This window comes from Natator depressus, chromosome 6 (genome assembly GCF_965152275.1).
Source record: "Natator depressus isolate rNatDep1 chromosome 6, rNatDep2.hap1, whole genome shotgun sequence".
Taxonomy (NCBI): domain Eukaryota; kingdom Metazoa; phylum Chordata; order Testudines; family Cheloniidae; genus Natator; species Natator depressus.
Window position 1 is genome coordinate 7353148 of NC_134239.1, and position 19761 is coordinate 7372908.

At 51.3% G+C, this 19761-nt stretch overlaps 1 protein-coding gene across 2 annotated transcripts; it reads right to left on the bottom strand.

The window, feature by feature from the left end:
- Positions 1-9979: 9979 nt before the first annotated feature.
- Positions 9980-16502, bottom strand: LOC141988577 (sulfotransferase 1C2-like). 2 transcript variants are annotated; one of them, XM_074954418.1, is made up of 8 exons: positions 16256-16502; positions 14689-14958; positions 13268-13393; positions 13101-13198; positions 12727-12853; positions 12035-12129; positions 11430-11610; positions 9981-10799 (listed from the first exon to the last, which is right to left on the bottom strand). In XM_074954418.1, the coding sequence occupies exons 2-8, from the start codon at positions 14855-14857 to the stop codon at positions 10687-10689; spliced, it is 909 nt and encodes a 302-aa protein (XP_074810519.1). In that variant the 5' UTR covers positions 14858-14958; positions 16256-16502; the 3' UTR covers positions 9981-10686. The 2 variants fall into 2 exon arrangements, with proteins under 2 accessions (XP_074810520.1, XP_074810519.1); XM_074954419.1 differs by lacking the exon at positions 16256-16502 and having other exon boundaries at positions 9980-10799; positions 14689-14877.
- Between the last annotated feature and the right edge of the window lie 3259 nt (positions 16503-19761).

The window sequence follows — 19761 nt, forward strand, 5'->3', positions numbered from 1 at the left end:
AGACTTTGCACATTATTGCCCATGTGATTTAGGTCCAGTTAACTCCAGTGTCCTACAGGGCAACAGATTGGGTGGCTTGCAGGGTGGCAGAATCCTCCTTTTTTAGGATCATCCCAGTTTAGTGCGGCCTTAGAACGTAATTCCATTTGCTGCAGGAAGGACATCAGTCCTTGGGTGGAGGTGAACGGAGTCAGATTTTTCCCTATTTTAAGAGAACCATAACATAACACATCCTAAAAAACAGCCTTTCCTCTCCTGCTCTGATCTGGCCCCAGAGCACATTGTTGAAGGAAGATGAAGAGTCTTTCCCTCTTAGGACCCTGGTTCCCCATCTGGCTGGCTCAGCAGGGATTGGTATATAGGAACAAAAGCTGTTAGGAGTTACCTCTTTTGCTTTTGTACAACCCTTAGCGTGACTGGGTCCTCACCAAGGACTGGGGTCTACCACCTGAGATTAGCTTTTCTGCAGGGGCTACAACAGTATGTGCTGGTCATCAACCAGACTTCCCAAAGCAACACACCTTTATTCTTAGGGTATTCTTAGGTATTTACAGCCTAAATAACTCACCTGCATCACACCCCACTGTTCCTGAAGGAGTTGTGGCCCACTGGAGTCACATACAGTCCCTGACCCACAGTGAGACATAAACCATGAACTTAATACAACATGGCCCCCAAAGATACTGCATGCGGTTGCAATATCTGTCACCCCCTTTTTGCACAGATTGGGCGGCGGGGGGAACTTTGGCCCAGAACTCAGCAGGAATTAGGCCCTGAGGGCCTGACCTAGAGGAGCTAGTACCAGACCCTTTACTGGTCCAAAGCAGTTATTTAGCTAATTAATTAATTCTCCCAGACCTGAAGAAGAACTTTGTGTAGGACCAGGAGCTTGTCTCTCTCACCAACAGAAGTTGGTCCTCACTCACCTTGTCTCTCTAATTAATTAATCAATCGGTTATTAGGCTAATTAATCAGCATGATCAATCATTTGCACAGTGTGATGAGACATCAGTCACTGGGTTTAAAGAAGCTCATGAACGCCATGATAGCTCAAAAAGCCCCTTTCTGTATGCAAAGCCTCCGGATCCCTGGGGAAACAAGAATTTGGATAAGCCAAGGCTGGACAGAGATGCGCTTTTCTGCATTGACGTGAAGGCAGTTTTTAAAGCATGTCCTTCTTTTAATGCAGTGCAAGACATTTACCTGTTCTGTTCATTCCCTTTGAAGCAGCTGGCACTGTCCACCGTCAGAAGACAGAACACTGGGCTAGATGGACAATTGGGCTGACCCAGTCTGGCCGTTCTTATATTCTTACAGTCTCTGAACAAACCTCTCTTTCATTCAGATCGTCTTTTCAGTAACAATAAAATGTCGAGTTTTAAAAACACAGAACTGGAACTGAGTAGGAGCTTAATCAGAGTAAAGGCCTAATTCTGAGCCCATTTACATCAGTGTAAATCAGGAGCAACACCCCTGGTGTTGCACCAGGATAAAACTGGTGTGAGCAGGGGAATCTAGCCCAGTCTGACTGTCAACCATCTAGATTTTCGCTCCATTCTATTTTAAACAGGACTAGGCTGCTGGAGTGCTGACCACAACTGTTTCATTGTTTCTTTGTACTCCTTCTTCTACCTAGATCCATTTGTTGTCTCTCATCTTATACTTAGATTGTAAATGTTTTGGGGTAGGGACCACCGTTTAAAACAACAAAAGGAAGTATTTTTTCACACAGTGCACAGTCAACCTTTGGAACTCCTTGCCAGAGGATGTTGTGAAGGCCAAGACTATAACAGGGTTCAAAAAAGAACTAGATAAGTTCATGGAGGATAGGTTCATCAATGGCTATTAGCCAGGATGGACAGGGATGGTGTCCCTAGCCTCTGTTTGCCAGAAGCTGGGAATGAGCGACAGGGGATGGATCACTTGATGATTCCCTGTTCTGTTCATTCCCTCTGGGGCAGCTAGCATTGGCCACTGTCAAAAGACAGGATACTGGGCTAGCTGAACCTTTGGTCTGATCCAGTATGGCCGTTCTTATGTTTTGTTCTGTGTTTATACAGCGCCTGGTCATGCCAAGGACCTTAGGCCCAATACAGTTCATGACTATGGCCCAGGGCTGGATTTAGGGGAGGCATCCCAGGCGACTGCCTGAGGTGCCGGGTTTGGGGAGTGCCAGGCTCGGGGTGCTGTTTTTGTTGTTACTGACAAAAGGGAAGGTAGAATGTTTGAAGTAACAGGTTTCAGGTGGTCCGTACGTGGATTCATTTTCCACAGACCTCCTAGAATGTTCTGGACCTTTGTATAATCTCGTGGAACCTTCCAGACTTTCTGAGAACTACATTTTCCTTAAACCTCCTAGAGTGCTGTCAGCCATGCCCTCACAGGTATATACGGGGCAGGGCGTCACCAGGCAGTCAGTGAGATAGAAGAACGAATTAAAGTGAGAGCCCGGCTGCTATATTGTGAACCTTGTTTTATTGTGTGTGTTTTAAGACTTGAAGAGTGTAAATAGCAACTAATAGAGGACATATTTAATGAGATGCCAGAGATATCTGTTGAACCCATATCTACGCACTAATATAAAAGAAGTACTGTTACGTCTTTTGCCATGCTTAACACGTCATGTTTGATGACCGTTCAATTTCTGGATGTTAGTACATTTCAGTTATTCTTAAAATTAAAAAGTTTCTATAAGCTTAGAGGAAACACTTTTCTTTATTTGCTTACATATGGCGTGAATAAACACAGATCCTATAGCGTGCAAATGTATCGTCTTATATGACAGGGATAAATCATGCGTGCAAATTGTGCATCGAAGTCGTGAAATGGGCTACATATGAAATAAAAAATAAGGTATTAAAAAGTTTCACAGATGGGGAAGGGGGGCAGAGACACTCCTTGCCTGGGGCAGCATTTGGGTGTAGAGCCCCTAGATGCTGTGATAACACAAATAATAATAATTCTGTTGTACCCATCACCAGAGTATCTGATTCACAACTGTTACTGTAGGTTTTTGTTTTTTTTAAAGCAGACTTTCTTTTAAAACCCCTCAGGATCACAGGCCATTCAGTGGCATGGAATTATTGCCAGGTGCAGAGTTTCTCCTCCTCAGGACAAAAAATGAATGCAAGTCGACTGATTAAAAAAAGGAGCGCGGGGAGGTGAGCTGAATTTGCAAATGAAAAAAAAGCCCATTAACAAAATGTAGGGCTGGATTCTGTGTCTTGGATGGTCTGCGTCAGAGGGTCAGATACTGCAGTGATGAGCGGGGTATAAGAACCTATATAGAATAGAAAAGGTTTGGTCGGTGTCTTGGATCAGAATTCAGGAAGAAGCTCGATTCTCCTCTCTGCCATCCCCCTCGTCTCTGCAGAATGGTTTCTTCCCGAATACAAGGCTTTCCTGTCTGTGTCCCTGAAACCGGTTCAATCCGGCTCAGAGGCCCATGCGCCATTTATGAATGGCCTTGCTGGGCGTTGGCAAGGCAACCGTGGAAAGTAGGTCACTGGCTCAGTGCAGGACGGGTTCACACGGATCCCTACCACAGAGTGCACGCGTGCACAGAGCTCTAGAGATCCACACCAGTGTTCCCTCTAATTTTTGACAGGCCCTGTGCACAAAAAATTTCTTCTGTGCAAATTTTTGACAGGCCGTGTGCGCAAAAAATTTCTTCTGTGCAAATTGTCGTGCTTCTGTGCAAATTTTTGTGCGTGTGGTGTTTCGCCGTGTGCGCGGGGTTTAGGATCTGTGTGCGCATGTACATGTGCACAGCTTAGAGGGAACAGTGATCCACACACAGAGAGATCTGCACAGACCCACATATGGGTCATCAGAAACATCCAGCCCTGCACAAATACACACAGACCCACATCCAATCCCACCCAAATTCACACAGGCCCACACACAAGAGCTTCTGTAGAGCTTCTCATCAGCTGATTCATAGATATTTAGGTCAGAAGGGACCATTATGATCATATAGTCTGACCTCCTGCACAACGCAGGCCACAGAATTTCACCCACCACTCCTGCAAAAAACCTCACACCTATATCTGTGCTATTGAAGTCCTCAAATTGTAGTTTAAAGACTTCAAGGAGCCGAGAATCCTCCAGCAAGTGACCCGTGCCCCATGCTACAGAGGAAGGCGAAAAACCTCCAGGGCCTCTTCCAATCTGCCCTGGAGGAAAATTCCTTCCCGACCCCAAATATGGCGATCAGCTAAACCCTGAGCATATGGGCAAGATTCATCAGCCAGATACTACAGAAAATTCTTTCCTGGGTAACTCAGATCCCACCCCATCTAATATCCCATCACAGGCCATTGGGTCTATTAACCATGAATATTTAATTACCAAAACCATATTATCCCATCATACCATCTCCTCCATAAACTTATCGAGTTTAATCTTAAAGCTGGATAGATCTTTTGCCCCCACTGCTTCCCTTGGAAGGCTGTTCCAAAACTTCACTCCTCTGATGGTTAGAAACCTTTGTCTAATTTCTAGTCTAAATTTCCTGGTGGCCAGTTTATATCCATTTGTCCCAAAAGAGCTTTGCAAAGGAGATAAGTAGCATTGTACAGATGGGTAAACTGAGGCACGGGGAGGGGAAATGACTTGCCTGGGGCACCCAGCAGCTGAGATAGAAACAGAACCCAGGAGTCCTGAGTCTCACTCCAGTGCCCTGTCTATTAGCCCAGCAAAAACGGCCAACCCTAAATATTCCCCCACACACATGGTCGTATAGATATACCCACATCACATGCACACACACATATAATGAAAAACCTCCAGCCCAAAGACAGATCACCAAGCCAACACACAGAGCCATATACGGATCACCTGTACACACCCATAGAATGGGAAATTGAAAACCTTGTTGTTTTCCTCTGAGCTGTCACCTAGGGCAATCCTGGTTTTAGTGCTACCTTTTTTTATTACAGGAATCAATTGCATTTCACTCTCTATTTTTTTAAAGGGACAGCCTCACTTTTATATTTCATCAATGAAAAGCCGTTTCAGATCCAACCACTGCATACATCTCTCTCAGTGTATGGTTTCCGAGTAGCAGCCATGTTAGTCTGTATTCGCAAAAAGAAAAGGAGGACTTGTGGCACCTTAGAGACTAACCAATTTATTTGAGCAGAAGCTTTCGTGCATCCGATGAAGTGAGCTGTAGCTCACAAAAGCTTATGCTCAAATAAATTGGTTAGTCTCTAAGGTGACACAAGTCCTCCTTTTCTTTTTTCAGTATATGGTGTTTCTCTTTAAGCCCCAGTTGCCCAAAGTTTAAGCCTAGAAGAGTCCATTAGATCAGCTAATATGTATTTCACAGGCCATTCAGTTACACCCAAATAAATGCCCCTATATTGAGCCCAACGACTTTAGTGAGACTTAGGGTATGTCTTCGCTACCAACGTTAAAGCGTTGCTGTGGCAGCATGTTAACGTGGCTGTGTGGTCAGGGCACCAGCGCTGTAAAAAACCCACTCCCCCGAGGGGTGTAGCTACCAGCGCTGGTGCACTATTTACATGGCCACTTTAGAGCCCTGAAACTTGCATCGCCGTGGGGGTGTGTGTGTTTTTTCACACTCCTGAGCGAGAAAGTTTCAGCACTGTAAAGTGGCCATGTAGACAAGGCCTAGCATTCCAATCATCAGAAGATTAACTGTTGTGTGCCCCAGGCAGAAAACTAGACGCCAGCATCCACTAGGGCCACACTATCAAGTATATGATTTAAATGGCAACACAAGGTCAGGGCCGGATTAACCTTTTGTGGGCCCCCATGCAAGCAGTGGACCATGGCGCAGGAAAGTCAGTCCCCAGAGCAAGGGGCCAGCCAGGGGCAATGGGGCATGGCATAGCAGGGGCGGCCCCGCTCCGCCCAGCCCAGTGCGAGGGCACTATTTACAAACAGGCAGTTGCGAGCCACACAGTGGCCTGCTGGGCCCTGTGCTGACAGCGTGACCCTTCCCCTCGGGGGGTGGGCCCATGCCGTGCCACACAGCCCCCTCACCCAAGACCCTCCTGACTCCCTATGGCCAGAGCCACCCTGGACCCACTATGCCCAGTGTCCCCCCAGCCCCTTCCACACAAATGCACAGCACCCTGCACAACACCACTCCTGCCCAGCGCCCCCCGGCCCACAGCCCCACCACAACTGCCCAGCACCCCCCACAGAACCCCCCCACTCCCTACTGCCCCCTCACAGCCCAGCACCCCCCACCCCAGACCCCCAAGAGACCCACTCCCCCACACCCTGCCTCCCAGCCGCACTCACTGGCCCTGCTGAGAGGAGACTGTATCTTAGGGTTACCATACGTCCATATTTTCCCCGACATGTCTGGCTTTTTGGTTCTTAAATCGCCATCCGGGAGGAATTTTTAAATATCTAAAAATGTCCGGGATTTTGCCATTTATTATTTTTCCCCAAAGAAGAGTTGATCATTCAAGAAAGAGAGTGAATGTTGATCACTCGAGAGTGCCCGCTTTTCCCCCTAGCTGTTTCGCGCGGCTGGGACGGAGGGGGGCGGGGGGGGGAATGCAGCGTGCTCAGGGGAGGAGGCGGGGATTTGGGGAAGGGGTCCAGTGGGGCAGGGAGGGGGCGGAGTTGGGGCAGGGACTTTGGGGAAGGGGTTGGAATGAGGGCGGGGGAAGGGGTGGAGTTGGGGCAGGGCTGGGGGTGAGGGGGTACGAGCAAATGCCCCCCCCATAGAGTGTCCTCTTTTCTGAATGTTCAGATATGGTAATCCTACTGTATCTGCCAGGCTGAGCTGGCAGCGCAGGCAGGGCTGATCCCGGGGCCAGGAATTGCTCCAGTCCCTTGGGAGTGGTGTGATCAGCCAGGTCAGGGCCTGCCCTGGCCGGGCTCCCTCAAGACACACTTGCCTGGACAGGCCCAGCCAAGCTCCCCGCGCTGTCCCCTTCTTCCCCCACACCTGGCTGAAACTGGCCAGGCTTCTGCACCAGTTGCAGGCAGCTCAGCTCCAGGGAGATGGGGAGCCCCACAGGTGGTGGGAAGCAAAGACTGCCCAGAGCCGGAGGTGCACTGGGATCTGGCTAGGGGGCAGAGAGAAGCAAGTGGTGGGCAGGGGGGAGCCAGCGGGGTCTCGGGGCGCAGTACAAGCAGAGCAGCCTGGGGCCCCTTCTGAGCAAGGGCCCGGCTCCATGGAGCCACTGGAGACGTTGTAAACCCGGGACTGCACAAGGTGCAAGGCGGCAGAGAATCAGGGCCGGGGTAACTTGGTTATCACAGAGTGGACAGACTGTCCGCTGGCATTAATCATTGTCATGCCACTGAAGACAAGGGACTTCTGCTGATATCCACCAGCTGGGAATCTGTAGAGGGGCCATTTAACCTCTCTGCACCGCATTGGTGACACAGATGCTGGGTCCAGTTCTGGCACACACATTTTTATAAAGGAGGTTGAGAAACTGGAGACGGTGCAGAGAAGAGATAAAAAAAAAAAAAAAAAGATTGGTAGGCTGGAGAAAATGTCTGAGAGTGAGAGACTCGGTCTGTTTAGTTGATCCAAAAGATCAAGAGGTGACTTGAGGCTGGTGTACAAGGACGTTTGTGGGGCGAATATCCCAAGTATCCACGGCCCTTTTAAACCAGTGGAGAAAGGTGGAAGGAGAACCAAGGGCTGGAAGTTAGAGCCAGACGAAGTTCCAGTCAGAAAGAAGGCACCAATTTTTAACAGTGAAGGTGATTAATCCCAGGAACAAACTCCCCAGGGCAGCAGTGGATTCTCCATCTTTAGAAATTTTCAGAATCAGCCTGGATGTCTTTTTGAAAGATGCTTTGGTCTAACACAAGTTATTGGGCTCAAGACAGGAGTGCCTTGTGTGTGAAACCGTATTACACCGGAATATGATCTAACCGACTGGTGCCTTCTGGCAAGAAACTCTATGAATTTGGCCCTGTGTTTCTAGCCCGGTTACTTAAGAGCCAGGTTTCTGAATGCCGCAGCACCAGGTCAGCTGGTCCTTTCCTAGCCTCCTTTCTTTAATGAAAGGATTTTGAGCAAGACTTTGTATTTGAAGATGCATAAAACACACCCCCAGGCAAATTCACAAGCAGGGCCCTGTCTCCTTAAAGTAGACTCTAAGAAGGCCCTTGAACAGCAAAGCCAGAGTTAACGATCTCACACCTCGAGCCTCTTTAGCATGGGAGCCAGGACTCCTGGGTTTTATTACCAGCACTGGGAGGGGAGTGGGGAGTGATGGTTAGAGCAGGGGCTGGGCCTCAGGACTTCTGGGTTCTATCCCTGCCTCTGGAAGGGCAGTGGAGTCTAGTGATAAGGGGTGGGGGCTGCTGAGAGTAAGGACTCCTCGGTTCTGTTCCCAGCACAGAGATGATGCTGACAGTGTGGCACATAGCAGAGGTGGATTAGGAGTTTGTGGGGCCCTGGGCCGGAGCAAGTGCCCCCCCGCCCTCGCCAGCACTTCTGCAGGGGGAAATGGAGTCAGGGTGCAGGGACTTGCCCTGTCCTGCCCCCATGCAGAGCACTCCTGGGGAGCTGGTGTGGGGGCTTCCCCTGCCTGCCCGGCGCTCCTGCTGGGAAGTGGGGTTGGGACATGGGGGTGCCCATTTTTCCGGGGGTTCCCCAAATTAGCCAGGGCTCCTGGACAAAAGCCCCGTTGGCCCAGTGGTTAATCCACCACGGCAAGCGCAGAAAGAGATGGCATGGGCCACGAGGAGGGGTATGGGGACATGCTAAGAATGCAAATGTCCTTAGCAATGAAAATGCTGGCAGTATAATGAGACATACAGAGCAGCATTGTGGTCCTGTAGCTAAAGGAAGAGCAGGCTGGAAGCCAAGACTCCTGGCCTCCATTCCCAGCTCTAGCAGGGGAGCAGGGTCTAGCTGGTTATCCTAGATTTTAACCCCAAAGAACTGAGATGCCCCACACCAGAGGTGGCTGCATCTCAGCCCGGCGCAAGCCATCCCTGTGCCGTGTTTCTGTGAGGCTTTTACCTACCGACGTTCCCCACCCCGCTGTCAGCTCTGCCTCAGCCCCAAATGAGTGAACCATTAGTAGGCCACCTGTGAAGATGAACCTGAAGGAGTCCAAGAATACCTTGTAGGGAGAAGGGAGGTGGTGTTAATCTGAAAACCATCTGTTTTTACCTAGGATTTGTCCAACAGCAGATTGTGAGCATAAACAGAACTAGAATGAGATTAAACTAAGACCATTCATATTTTATTAATTTCACACTTGATAGCAAAAAATAAATCACATGTACTCAGATCACTTATTGTCACGCGTAGGCTAAGCTTTGCAGTCCACTCATTGTCTGTTACTTGTCTTATGTAAGACACAGAGACTGACTGAGAGGAGAGGGTCAGGTTTTTAGGTTGATCAGCTGATATTCACCCCGACCTTCAAGGATATTCACCCAGACCCAAATTGCTTACTGGAAGAGGCGTGTCTCGGTACCTTTTTATGAATTTTATTAAAGCCACTTCAAACCCGCCGCCCCCCCACCAAAGTTAAATTATTATTCCGAATGTAAAATCAAACTACAAATAAAAACAATATAACTGGGGGTGGCTGGAAAACCGGATTTTCCGTGGGAAGGCCCACCATTTTGACACTGAATTTTGTTGCCAATCCAGATGAGCAGTTGCAGCTTTCATGGAAAGGAAATTTCAAAAGAAAATTTTTGATTCAGAAGCCTGCCCACCACCTGATCAGAATGTTTTGATAACTCAGTGATAAAAGATCAAGTTAGTACAACAATTAATCTTTCACAATATAAGTTGATTCAAAAGAAGCAAGTCAAAACAAAATACTCCATTTTGATTCAGAATTGTGTTGAGACTTTTTTCTGTCAAAAGCTTAGCTGATAACAAAACCTTTCAATTTGCATCCATACACCATTGATGGAAAACTCTTCCGTCAAGATTTTCTTTCGGGGGGGGGGGGGGGGGACGGGGACCAGCGTTAATGACAATTGCCAAATCAATGTCAAATCAACAAATTAATCTCAACACCTGATCATCAAAAAGAATTCTGGAGTTGGTGGAGGAGCTGAGGATAGAACCCAGGCATCCTGACTCCCAGCCCACCACTGCACTAACCCACAAGACCCCACTCCCCTCCCAGACCTAGGGATAGAGCCGAGGAATCTGGACTCCCAGGCTACCTCACCAGACTACATATCCCATGATGCACCATGGCCCAGAGTCCCATGATGCAGTCAAGAAGAGGGGAGGACTGTGGTCTCTCATGGGAGATGTAGTCCAGCCAGGAAGTGTGACCCATATAGGAGAATGGGAGCATGAGGTACCCAAACCACAACTCCCATAAGGCAGCATTTCTAAATTAAAATTGTGTGGCATTTAGGTTTTTGCCAAAAAAAATTGGCATTTGTGATGGGAAGAAATAGCTCCCATTTTCCAGCCAGTCCTAAAGATGGGCCATGGTGGGTGAGGAGGAGGGAAGGAGCAGTAGGTGGAAATGGGAAGGGAAGAAGAGGTGAAAATGGGACAGAGAGGGCAGGGTTATACAATGGGAAAACCCTCACCGCTGCCCCACAGAAAAGCCCTGGGGCTTGGCTGAGCCTGGGAATGGTCCGTGGCAGAAAGTCCGTCACCTTGGAAGAGACTGGTGGAGATGCAGGGGCCTGCAGGGGTGGCTGCAGGAGGCTGGGTGGATCCTGCCAGGCTCAGAGGCAGGGTCCTCAGAGCTCCATGCAGAAGGTCAGATTGGTCCCAGTCATCTTCTCCTCATAGTCCTCATCAAAGCGCTCATTCTGCGCCACGGTGAAGTGGTTCTTCCAGTCCCCGACAGACCCTGCAGACAACAGAGATGCAGAGACAGGAGTCGCCGTGTGAGGGGAAGGGCTTGGACTTTAGACACAGCCAGCATCTGCCCCAGGCCTAACACAGCTGCCAAGGCACTGTTCTGGGGAAGCTCACAGCTCTCAAGGCCTTGCTGAGCACTGCTGTGAGCCAAGCAGGGCAAGGCCCCAAACCTCTATCGACTTTTAAATGCCCTTCTGAAGTGAGTTGGTGGAAGAGCTGAGGCGAGAACCCAGGAGTCCTGACTAGACTTAGGGTTAGAACCTAGGACTCTGGACTCCCAGGCTACCTAACCAGACTACATATCCCATGATGCACCTTGGCCCAGAGTCCCATGATGCATTCAAGAAGAGGGGCAGACTGTGGTCTCTCATGGGAGTTGTCGTCCAGCCAGGAAGTGTGACCCACATAGGAGAATGGGAGCATGAGGTACCCAAACCACAACTCCCCTTTTTAAATGCCCTTCTGAAGCTTAACAGCCAACCCAGGTCCAGACAAGAATGGGGTGTGTACAGCCTGTCTCGGAAGTGTGTTACTTTCGGGGGAGGGGCTGTCACACACCCATCACCAGCAGGGGGTGCCCTGGAACCCATCCCAGGGGCAGGTCTAAGGACCGCGTTACCTTTGCGCATGAACGGGGAGATGGACTGGTCCATGATGGACAGGGGGACGCCGGAGCGGTTAGCCATGGGATTGTCCTTCATGACGTCAAATGACGTGTGATAGACGATCTTCTCTAGAAGCTCCTGGTCCAGGTTCTTCCCCAGAAACCGGGCCACCTTCTGGATCTCACGCTTTGGGTCCTGTGGGGAAGCCATTGCTCTGAGGAAGCTCATAGCACTAGGGTCCCTGCTAGGCACTGACAGGACACTGCTCTGAGGAAGCTCACAGTGCTACAGCCCCTGCAAGGCACTGACAGGACACTGCTGCGAGGAAGCTCACAGCACTAGAGGCCCTGCCAGTCCATGACACTACTGTCTGGAAGTTAATTGAGCTTGAATCAGGACACAGCTGTGGGGAAGCTCACAGCCCTGGACTATAGAGCAGGGCACTGCTGCAGAGAAGCTCACAGCACTGGAATCCCATCTCCTGTTCCCTTGAAAGACAGAAGCTGGGAAGGGTTCATATCTCCTCCCTTCCCATGCAGAGTCCCCTATGCTGCAGTTTCAAAACTCCTATGGGGCTCGCAGCTCAGCCCCCCCGAAGCCTCCGCACAGAGCCGCTCACCTTCTTCATGTCCTCGTAGAAGAGGAAGAGCACGCAGTGCTTGTCCTTCGCCTCCCACCAGCCCTTCACATGCTCATGCCACGGACCCCAGCCCACTGCAGCAGAGAGAGTAGGGAGACAGCCCCGTGAGCACAAGTGGGGCTGCGGAGCAATGCGGGGGGCTCCCCAGCAGGGGCTGCTCTCCGAGACCACAGGGGCACTAGGGGGATCCCAGAGCTGAGAGCATAGAGATGGGGTCTCCCCAGCAGGGGACAATCTCCCCAGGATAGGAGTCACTGGGAGGGGACTCCAGAGGTGAGACCGTGTGGGTGGGGTGTCTCCACAGCAGGAGATGCTTTGCCCAGGCTGGGAGCTTAAGGGGGGATCCCATAGCTAAGGGTACAGGGGCTCCCCCCAGCAGGGGGCACTTTCCTTGGGGGAGGGGCTCTAGGGGGACTCCAGGGCTTAGGGCACAGGGATGGGGGGGTCTCCCCAGCAGGGTGTGCTCTCCCTGGGATGGGGGACCTCAGGACTGAGAGCACATGGCTGGGGACATCTCCCCAGCAGGGAGTGCTCTCCCCAGGGTGGGATACTCTAGGGGGGACCCCAGGGCTGAGGGGGTGGGGTGACTCCCAGCAGGGGCGCTCCCCCCAGAACGGACAACAGGGAGAAGAAGTTCTGGATGCCAAGCCAAGGAGCTGGGCTGAACTCACCTTTGCCCGCCATGAACCTCTCAAAATACTCGTGCCAGGGGCCCGGGTCAGGCACCACCTTGCTCATTCTCTGGAAGTGGTAGTAGGAGACCATGCAGTCCTTGGCATTACGAGCCACGTACAGGAACTGGGTAGACGGGGCAAGAACGACAGAGGGAGAGGGGTTTGCTCTGGGTCATTGCTGCAGGGCAAGGCGGGTCTCTAAGCTCAAGCTTGGGGGGGGGGGGAGTTACCTTACACCTCTGTTCCCAGCTGTGAAATACCCACACAGCAGCCCTGCACAGGGATCACTCACCTCGCACTGAAGTGCAGCCACCTCTGGGGTGGGGCGCAGTGGCTGCCATGGCGGGCATGGCACTTAGAGGAAGGATTACCTTACACTGCTGTTCCCAGAAAGATGGAGGCAGGAGTTTGGTGGGGAGGTGGGTTTTCAGGGTCCGTGGCGGGGGCATGGCTTCGGCTTGTTCCACACCTGCAAGTGGGAGTGAGGTTCAGAGGTTGTGCGTGAAGAACCAACCCCACCCACCCCAGCAGCACCTACCTGAGGGTTGGGGCGGACGAGCCCACTCGATGAAGGGGTGCCGGCTGTGGACGGGAGCGCGCTTGCACTTCTCCAAGTCCCCGTCCTGCTGGATCATGTCTACTATCTCCTGGATCCAGGTTGTGCCTAGAAAGGAGGTGAGTGGAGTGTTTATTCCAGCCAAACCCGCTGTGCCCATATTGTTATGAAGACTGGGGTTACTGGCTGCCTTGAGACACCAAGGCCTAGTGGATAAAACACCAGAGTTGGGAGACCTGGGTTCTAGTCCCGGCTCTGGCCAGCTGGGGGAGCTTGGAGAAGTCACTTTCCCTCTCCGTGCCTCAGTTTCCCCATCTTTAAATTAGGATACTGATGCCAACCTCCTGTGCAAAGTGCTTTGAGATGTGATGACAGAAAATGCTATATAAGAACTAGGGATATTCCATTCAGCCTGCATGAGGGAGCAACTAAATGCTCTTTTGCTTAGTGATAGCCGAAACAAAGGAAAAAGCCACCCAGGGGACGGATAACAAAAGCCACTGCTCAAAGACTGGATTGAATGGAAATCCAGGAGGCTGGAGAGCGACTCACTTGGTTGCAGCTGTGTGTCTAAGAGAAGCCAGCAGCAATCAAGCCCCAGAGACAGCCAAAAAAGCCCTGGTAACATGACCCTGAGACAAAGCTAAGCGAGCGAGAGCTTTTGGGTGGAGGGTTGGCTGGAAAAGAGTCTTGGAACTGTAAGCAAAGAACTGGTCCCCTGTGGTTTTATCCCTGCTGTGTTCAGGTCAGAGGACTCTCTATATTCCTTTGTAAATAAACAGAATTGCATCAAAGAAATACCAATTCCAATCTCAGTTTCTCTTTCTAAGCAAAAGAACCCACAGGACCCGAAACATTCCCTCTTCCCTCAGGTCCAAAAGGGGTAAGGATGTATTATTCTCCGTGTATCTTCTCCAAGACATCATCTCCCACAGCCCAGGGCCCCCAGGTACCAGGTTGGTCAGGTTGTTTTCGTACTGATTTAAAGACCAGAGTACCCCCGCCATCCCGCTTCCTGCAGCACAGCGCCCCCTAATGCCTCGCTGGGGCCAGAGTGAGGGGAGAGTGTCCCCTACCGAGCCCCCCGCCCCCTTCCGCATGGTGCCCCCTAGTGCCACACTAGGGTATGAGGTTGCTACTGAGTCACCAATGCTATTTCCTGCAGCACCCTGGGATTTTCCCTGCATCTCCCATCTAAGAGCTAGCCCACCCGGACGCTCCTCTGCATGATACCTGACCAGCCGTCTACCACCTCCAAGGCTCTTCCTTGAGCAGCCTATTGAATCTTCCCCACCACAGCGGAAGAAGCCCTTTAGCGATGCTCCTGGCCACAGGAATGGGCGTACATTGCCGTCTCAGGGCTCCTAACTTTCTCTATAGCCTTCCCCTCAGCAAACACCCACCTGATTTTGGGTAGGTGCAGATGAGCAGATCGTCGGGCCTGGCTTGGAAACCCTGGATCTGCTGCCATTCATTACAGGTGGCCTGGGAGAGCAGAATCCCCTCCACTTGGCCCAGTTCTGGACGTCCCTCTTTTTCCGGTGTGAGCGCTTTAGTCTGTTCTTTGGACATAGCGTATCGCAGACTGGATGATCACCCAGCACTGAAATGCAGCCGCCTCTGGGGTGAGGCACAGCAACTGTTAAACACCCACTAATGTTCTGGCTGAGATGCTGAAAAAGTAACAAGAGAGTATTTGTCTTCCATTTAATCTGAGCCTAGATACCAACCCTGTAAAGCGAGCCGGGGATCAGAGAGATAAGAAGGGGTCTCCCCTTCTCCCATCAGCAGTAACAGGCCTTCCGTCTGAACTGGGTTAAGAAAAAAGAACAACCTGTGTGCGATGCAGGCGTCGGATTCGAGTCTGGCTCAGATCTTGACTCCACCAAGCTAACAGAGTAAAACCGCTGTTAAAGCATCAAGACAGGACACTGATACGCACGCACGGAGAGCAAAACAGTTGAGCCGAAAGCTCGCGTTTGAAAAGGAACAGTTATTTCATTTGTACATTTCAAGGAAGTGTTGAGGACGGGTGGATCTGTGGGTAGGGCAGCAGCCTTTGCCTCAGCAGACCTTGTTCAATTGCCAGATTTCCTGTGTCACCTTGGGCAAATCACTTAGTCTGTCTGGGTGTGTCTACCCAGCAGAAAAACACACGGAGCAGGGAGTCTCAGAGCCTGGGCCTACAGACTTGGGCCTGTGCTACGGGGCTAAAAAGAGCCATGTAGACATTCCCACCAGGGTTCTGAACCCTAGCAAAGGGGGTGGAACCCAGAGCCGGAGAAGGAATGTGTGTATGGCTCTTTTTAGCCCTGTAGCTTGAGCCTGTGTATATAGATCCAGACTTGGAGACTTGCTCCTGTGGGTTTATTTTGCAGTGTAGCGGTACCCTCAGTGCCTCAGTTTCCCATGTGTAAAATGGGTATAATAGCCCTGCCCTGCCCCACAGAGGTGTTTGAGTGTGAATACATTAAAGATTGTGAGGTGCTCAGCTACTAGGATAATCGGAGCATATAAACACCATAGATACGGTGTATAATTTCATTAATAAGCCTCTGTTTTGCAGATGTGGGCGGAAAGGCCCAGAGACGTCCAATTCCATTCGATCCAGCCCAGCCAGGGGAGAAATTCACAAAGAAAATTTGCCCAGCAAGTCAGTGGCAAAGAGAGACCCCAGGTGTCCTGACTCCAACAGACTCACTCATTTCTCAGGTTACACTCATGCCTTAAACTGTCTTTTATTTTGCTCATTTGATTGATCCCAGCTGAACTGTAGGAACCAGAGAATCCCAATCTGTACTCAATTATCACCAAACTCTGGGAGCGATCAGTTCATCTCTTGCAATAACGCCTTTAAAACTAAGGCCCCCGTTACTCCATAAAAGTTAGAGAACTTAAGTATGGATTTTGCTGTTGGCTTTTTAGTGGCTCTAAGACAAGATTCCCTCCTACAGCTCCCCAGCTTTTTACCTTCCGCCTGTTGTCTTGACAAGCTGATCCCACCTCCTTTACACCTCCGATGGGTGACCGAAATGGTCACACGGGGTCTATACAGCTGCTTAATCTGGACACTGAATTTTCTCCTGCTGGGGAGCAAAGTTTCCTTCTTGATCAGCTAGGCAAGGCCAGGACGCGGCTCTTAGCAGGAAGCATTTTTAATCCAAGTTGATCAGTTTCCCATGACTGGGCAGTTTCTGTTCCTCACCGTATTTGCTGCAGAGTCCTGCCGCTGTTCTTTGAAACCATGGTATGGCCCCTCCACCCGCAGGAAGCGCTAGTGTGAATGGAATGGGCCTTCTCGAAGCCGGGAAGAGTCAAAGAGCACAGATGAGACGTACAGAGGCAGGGTGGTTTATTTAGCTAAAGCAGGGGAGTGGGGTCTAGTGGATCAGAATGGGGTTTGGAAATCAAGACTCCTGTGGTCTGTTCTCAACTCTGGGAGGAACTGTGACTCCAATTCCTCTGTGAGCTAGGACTAGTCTCCAGATATTCTGAATGCCCAGCCTTCCCACGCAGCTTTCACCCACTAGACCCCACTCCCCTCCAAGAGCTGGGGATAGAACCCAGGAGTCCTGGTTGTTCCCATCCCCCCTGCTCTGAACCCTAGATGGCATTTCCTAAAGGACTTCAGGAGGTTCCTGATGGGACACAGGACACCAGTGCTTGTTTTATGATTACACCGAAACCAAAGAGAAATGAGTGAGATGAAAGAGCCAGGGCCAGCTTTTCTCCTGGCTAGCTAGAGAAGCTAGGCTTCTGCTAGAGCAAGGTTAGGGGGTAGCTTCCCCTTCCTACATCTTTGCCAGATGCTTTTTCCTTCCAACTTAGCCCAGCTATTGCTATCAGCCCTTTCTCGCACAATAAGCAAATGCTTACTGAAGTAAGCGGGGGGGGGGGGGGGGGGAAGGGGGGGATCCTGATGGAAGCAAAAGGTGGTGCTGCTTGCAGCCCAATTCTCCTGGGATTTCCACCTAAACAGCTTGACCCAGACACATCTGTTCCATTCAGACCAGGTCAGCCTGTGTGTCATGTTTTCGGGACTGCTGTCTACAGATCGAGAAGAAGACACCTATGGAGTAGGACACCGGCTCCATTGAGACCACACAGCCACTGGGCAGCTTGATGAGACTTAGCTTGAAACCCTCTCTCTTAAGGAGCCCCCCTGGTGCCGAATTCACTAATTTTTACTGCCAAACAGTACAGCTATCTGTTCCCCGATTTCGCACAGAGGGAAACAGGAGACAGTTCAGGGGTTCAAACTCTCTTCCCCAGAGTAATGGGTAGGTACAGCCAGAGCCCTTTCCCAGCTGTACTGTATCCCAGTGAGGCACAACACAGTAGGGCTAGATCCTCAGCTGGTCTAAATGAGCATTGCACCATTGTAACCAAGCCATGACCATAGATATCAGCTGGGGAGCTGGCCCTAATTATCTCATTATTCCTCATGTCAGTTCTGGATAGAGTGCTGGGCATTCATAGGGTTTGTCTACACCGCACACTAAGCCTGGGCTCTGACTCAGGTTTGAGCCTAAGCCCCTGCTTCCGTCCACACACAAGTCAGTGTGACTCAGGTCAGCAAGGACGTGAGTCTAGGATGCTGCTAGAGGGTGGGTCAGAGCCTGAGTCCCCCTGTGACTCGGGTCCAAGCCCTGTCATTCTGCAGTGTGGATGCAGGTCAAGCCACAGACCTGAGCCAGAGGGTCTGCGTAGAGCAGTATGGACGTGTGAGAATGGCTGCGAGACCCGAGTCCAGCAATTGTAAAGCCAAGTTTACTATGCAGTGTGGGCACTCAAATGCAGGCTTGGAAACACTGAGTCCACAAGTCTGGGTCTCAGACCCAGGTTTACAATGCAATATGGACATACCTGTAGAGCTTAAGACAAGAAGGGACCATCAGATAGGAACATGGGACTGGAAGGGACCTCCTGGGTCATGGAGTCCAGTCCCTGCTCTCTCAGGCAACTCTGGTGTATAATCCCAGTCATGAATTGGTCAAAATCCGTTTTCAAACCAAGTAGGTTGTTAGCCCCTGCTACTGCAATTGGGAGACTGTTCAAAAGCAACCCTTTTCTAATGGTTAGAAACCTTCTTCTCGTCTCCAGCCTGAATTGATTCCTGGCCGGTTTATCCCCATGTTGTTCTCACACCTACACTGCCCTTTGCTTCAGGAGCTCTTTTCTCTCTCTGCTGGCTTGCCCCTGGAGGTATTTATAGAGAGCAAACAGATCCCCTCTTGGCCTTCATTTACCTGGGCTAAACAAGCCAAGCTCCTCCAGCCTTCATCTCCATTCCCCTGACCATCCTCGTAGCCAGGGCCGGTGCAAGGATGTTTTGCACCCTAGGCGAAACTTCCACCTTGCGCCCGCCCTCCTCGGCTCTGGGAGCCATGCAGCAGATTCCCGGCCCTCCCTCTCTCCCCTCGGCCCGGGGAGCCATGCGGCAGCTCCCCACCCCAGCTCACCTCTGCGCCGCCTCCTCCCCGAGCACGCCGCCGCAGTTCCGCTTCTCCCGCCTCCCGCCTCCTGATTGGCGCCGCAAGCCTGGGAGGGAGAGAAGCAGAGTGGGGCGGTGCTCAGGGGAGGAGGTGGAGTGGAGGTGAGCTGGGGCGGGGAGCGGTTCCCCTGAGGAGCCGTCCCCCGCCTGTTACTTGCTGCAGGCGGCCATCCCCGCGCTCCCCTGCCCCAGCTCACCTCCGCTCCACCGCCTCCCCGGACCACGCTTTTGGCCGCCCCCAACCACTTGGTGGCCTAGGCGGCCGCCTCGTTTGCCTAGTGGATGCACCGGCCCTGCTAGTAGCCCTTCTCCGCACCTGTCCATCTACTCTGATCTTCTGTGTGGCACAGGCCAGAGAATGTAATCCAGTTCCCTCTGGAGTGAGCCCAATAACTTGTGTTTGACTAGAACTTCTTCCAGAAAGGCAACTGCTCTGGAACTGAAGAATCCACCACTTCCTTTGGAAGTTTGTTCCAGTGGTTAGTAAACACTGAGGATTGCTAGCGCCGGGTCTAGTTTGCAGGGAAAAGCTGGGGTAGATACATCCTCTGAGTGCTACCGTCTGATGAAAACCTGACATGTAGGTGTCCCTGTGATATTTATAAGGTGCCTGACGTCTTGGTATCCCAGTGGTAACAGCACACAGGAGGCTGAGCTAGTTGGGTGAGCTAGTGGTTAGAAGACAGGGGAATGGACATTAGACTCCTGGTTCCAGCCTCAGCTCAGGGAGGAGAGCGGCGTCTAGGGGGTTACATCGGGGCGGGGGATGAGAGTCAAGACTTGTGGTTCTATCCCTGGCTCTGGGAGGGTAATGGGGCCCATTGGGTTGGGGCTGGGAGCTAGGAGTCCTGGTTCTATCCCTGGCTCTGGGAGGGAGGTGGAGTCTAGTGGGTTAGAGAGGGGGAGGGGGAGGGCTAGGATACAGGACTCCTGGGTTCTATTCCAAGCTCTCGGGGGGACTGTGGTTTAATGGTTACAGTGG

Bases quoted from the DNA above. Each gene is read 5' to 3' on its own strand.
- LOC141988577 (XM_074954419.1), bottom strand. From the start codon at position 14,857: ATGTCCAAAGAACAGACTAAAGCGCTCACACCGGAAAAAGAGGGACGT. The intron at 12,854-13,100 runs GTAATCCTTCCT...CCGTCTACCCAG, and splicing joins TCTGGGAACAGCAGTGTAAG to TTCCTGTACGTGGCTCGTAA. The intron at 12,130-12,726 runs GTGAGTTCAGCC...TCTCTGCTGCAG, and splicing joins GAGGTTCATGGCGGGCAAAG to TGGGCTGGGGTCCGTGGCAT.